Here is a 2,491-nt window from a genome sequence, read left to right as displayed (position 1 = left end):
GCAGCACCCCAGGAATGATGGGGCTTGGATAAGCACCCCCCATGCAGGGAAGAGAGCACTGGGCGGGGGGAGGGGGGGGGTCCCCACCACCCCCCCCACCGCGGCTGCCCCGATCCCCGGGGGTCGCACAGGAGGGTCGTGGGGGCTCGGCGGCGGCCAGAATCCCCCCACCCTCCCCCGTCCCCCGGCGGGGCGGTGGCTCCACCGCGGTCCCCCCGCCCCCGGGGCGGGCTCGGCACCGTCCCGCCCCCGCCCCGCGCCTTATCAGCGGCGGGCGGGGGGCTCGCCCCACTCCCGCCCAGCGCAGCCGCCGCGGCGGGGCCGGCACCACCCGACGTGCCGCACCATGGGCAGCCAGGGCTCCAAGGCGGCGGGCGGAGACCCCGACACCGCCAAAGCCAACGGGCAGGTGGGTACCGGGGGGGGCCCCGCGGCCCCAGGACCACCCTCGCCCCGTCGGGGCGGGCGGGAGCGCGGAACAAAGGCGGCGGGGAGGGGGGGGGAGCGGCGGCGGTCCGGGGGATGGGGAGGGGTTCTTGTGCCCCCGGGGGTGTGTGTGGGGGGGGGGATGTTGTTCTGCCGTCGGGGGGGACCCTCCTGCCCGGCGGGCACCGGGCGATGCGGCAGCGCCCGCGCCGCGCCCCGGGCTCCCCCCGGCACCGGGCGGGTCCCGTCCGCGCCGCGCCCCGCACCGCGAGTGGAGCGCGGGCGCCGCCCGGTGGCAGCGCCACGGACCCCCCAGCTCCCCCCTCCCATCGTGGATATCCCCCCGGTGCGACCCTTCTTCGCCCAGGCTCGGTGCACCCCGTTTTCCTCGGCTGGATCACACCCCCCCCCATCCCCGGTACCCCGTTTTTTTCCCCTGTTGGGTGCCCCCCTCCGTGGCCGGTGTTTCCCGTTTCCACCGGCTGAAAGCCCCCTCCCCCTTTTCCCCGGCTGCCCCCGTTTCCACCGTGTGGAAGCTCCCGTTTTCCTCGGCTGGGCACCCGGGGGGTGCCCAGTGCGCCCCTTTTTCCCGGCTGGGAGCCCCCTCTGTGCCCGGTGTTTCCCGTTTCCACCGGCTGAAACCCCCCCTTTTCCCGGCTGGATCCCCCCCACCGGTGCCCGGTGCACCCCTTTTTCTCGGCTGTGTGCCCCTCCAGTGCCCGGTGAGCCCCTTTTTCCCCCCATACGGGTGCCCCCCACTCCATCCCCGATGCCCCCCCTTTCCCCGGATGGGAGCCCCCTCCATGCCCGGCGTTCCCGTTTCCACTGGCAGGAAACCCCCTATTTTTCCCATCTGGATTCCCCCCGCTGGGAGCCCCCTCCCCACTTTTTGGGTTGGGGGGGGTGGGGTGGTTTGGGGTCGCGGTTTGAGGTCGGGGTTTGGGGTCTAACGCGGAGCTGCTTTCCCCCCCTCCACCCTGCAGGAGAACGGCCACGTGATCTACAACGGGGACATGACGCCCAAGGTGGGGGTCGAGGTGTCCCCCCAGAACGGGAACGGCTCGGCTGAACCCCCCAAGGAGGAGAGCGAGGGCGAGCCGGGCGGGGGGGACGCCATCGAACCCGCCCCCCCCGCCGACGGGGGGGACCCCAAGCCCGAAGAAGGGGCCGCGGCCCCCAAGGACGCCCCCAAGAAGAAGAAGAAGTTCTCGTTCAAGAAATCCTTCAAGCTGAGCGGGATCTCGTTTCGGAAGAACAAGAAGGAGGCCGGGGACTCCTCTGGCTCCTCTCCCACGGAGGAGCAGGGCAAGGGCGAGGAGAGCCCCGCGGGGGGGGTGCAGCCCTCGGCTCCCCCCGAGGAAGGGCCGGCCGAGGAGCAGGGGGGCCCCGGGGAGGGCAGCGAGGGAGCTGAGCCCAAGGGGCAGGAGGGGGAAGCCGGCGGGAGCAAGGAGAAGAAGGAGGATGAGGAGGAGAAGGAGAAGCAGCAGGCGGGGGAGAGCCAAGGAGGAGACACAGCCAAACCCGAGGAGCCCTCGAAAGCCGCGGGGGCCGAGCCCACAACAAGCCCCGCGGCGGCGGTGGAGCAGAAGGAAGAGTAGATTCCACTTGGCATCGTCCTCACTGGAGACTCTCACGCCGTCCTCTCCATCCTGGAACACCACGGACTCGCCCACACAATTTTCCCCCCACCCCAGGCCCACCTAGAACTGACACCACTCCCCAGACCCCACACGCCCCTCGAGGTATTTCTTCCTTCCCCCTCTCCTCCCTTTTTTTCCCCCCTGGTAGAAAAGCTGGTTTGGATTCCCACACCACTGCCACCACTTGGAGTAGTTTTACCTGAGTCCTTTAAAAAAAAAAAAACAAAAAACAAAAAAAACCTGGGGGAGGAAGATTATTATCCTGGACATCACTGGAGTTTTACAGTTTGTAAGAAAACAGATCCCAACGTTCCTGCTCTGGATCTCTGCGGCCTCCAGACTGTCCCTTCTCCTCCCAGCAGCTTTCCAAGCCCACTGACTGTTCAATGGATTTTTTTTTCTTTTTTTTTTCTTTTTTTTTTTTT

The 2,491-nt window shown here is 68.2% G+C and overlaps 1 protein-coding gene across 1 annotated transcript; it reads left to right on the top strand.

The window, feature by feature from the left end:
- The first annotated feature begins 287 nt into the window (after positions 1–287).
- On the top strand, positions 288–2,481 carry MARCKSL1 (MARCKS like 1). Its single transcript, XM_027906702.1, has 2 exons — positions 288–409; positions 1,410–2,481. Exons 1-2 carry the CDS (start codon positions 347–349, stop codon positions 2,022–2,024), a joined length of 678 nt encoding a protein of 225 aa, XP_027762503.1. The 5' UTR covers positions 288–346; the 3' UTR covers positions 2,025–2,481.
- The last annotated feature ends 10 nt before the right edge of the window (positions 2,482–2,491 follow it).

The sequence above is a fragment of the Empidonax traillii genome, unplaced genomic scaffold, assembly GCF_003031625.1.
Source record: "Empidonax traillii isolate 1590-97213 ecotype Southwest subspecies unplaced genomic scaffold, ASM303162v1 scaffold1342:size133107, whole genome shotgun sequence".
NCBI classification, from domain to species: Eukaryota; Metazoa; Chordata; class Aves; order Passeriformes; family Tyrannidae; genus Empidonax; species Empidonax traillii.
The sequence above is the reverse complement of the archived record's forward strand: the minus strand, read 5'-3'. Positions and strand labels throughout refer to the sequence as shown.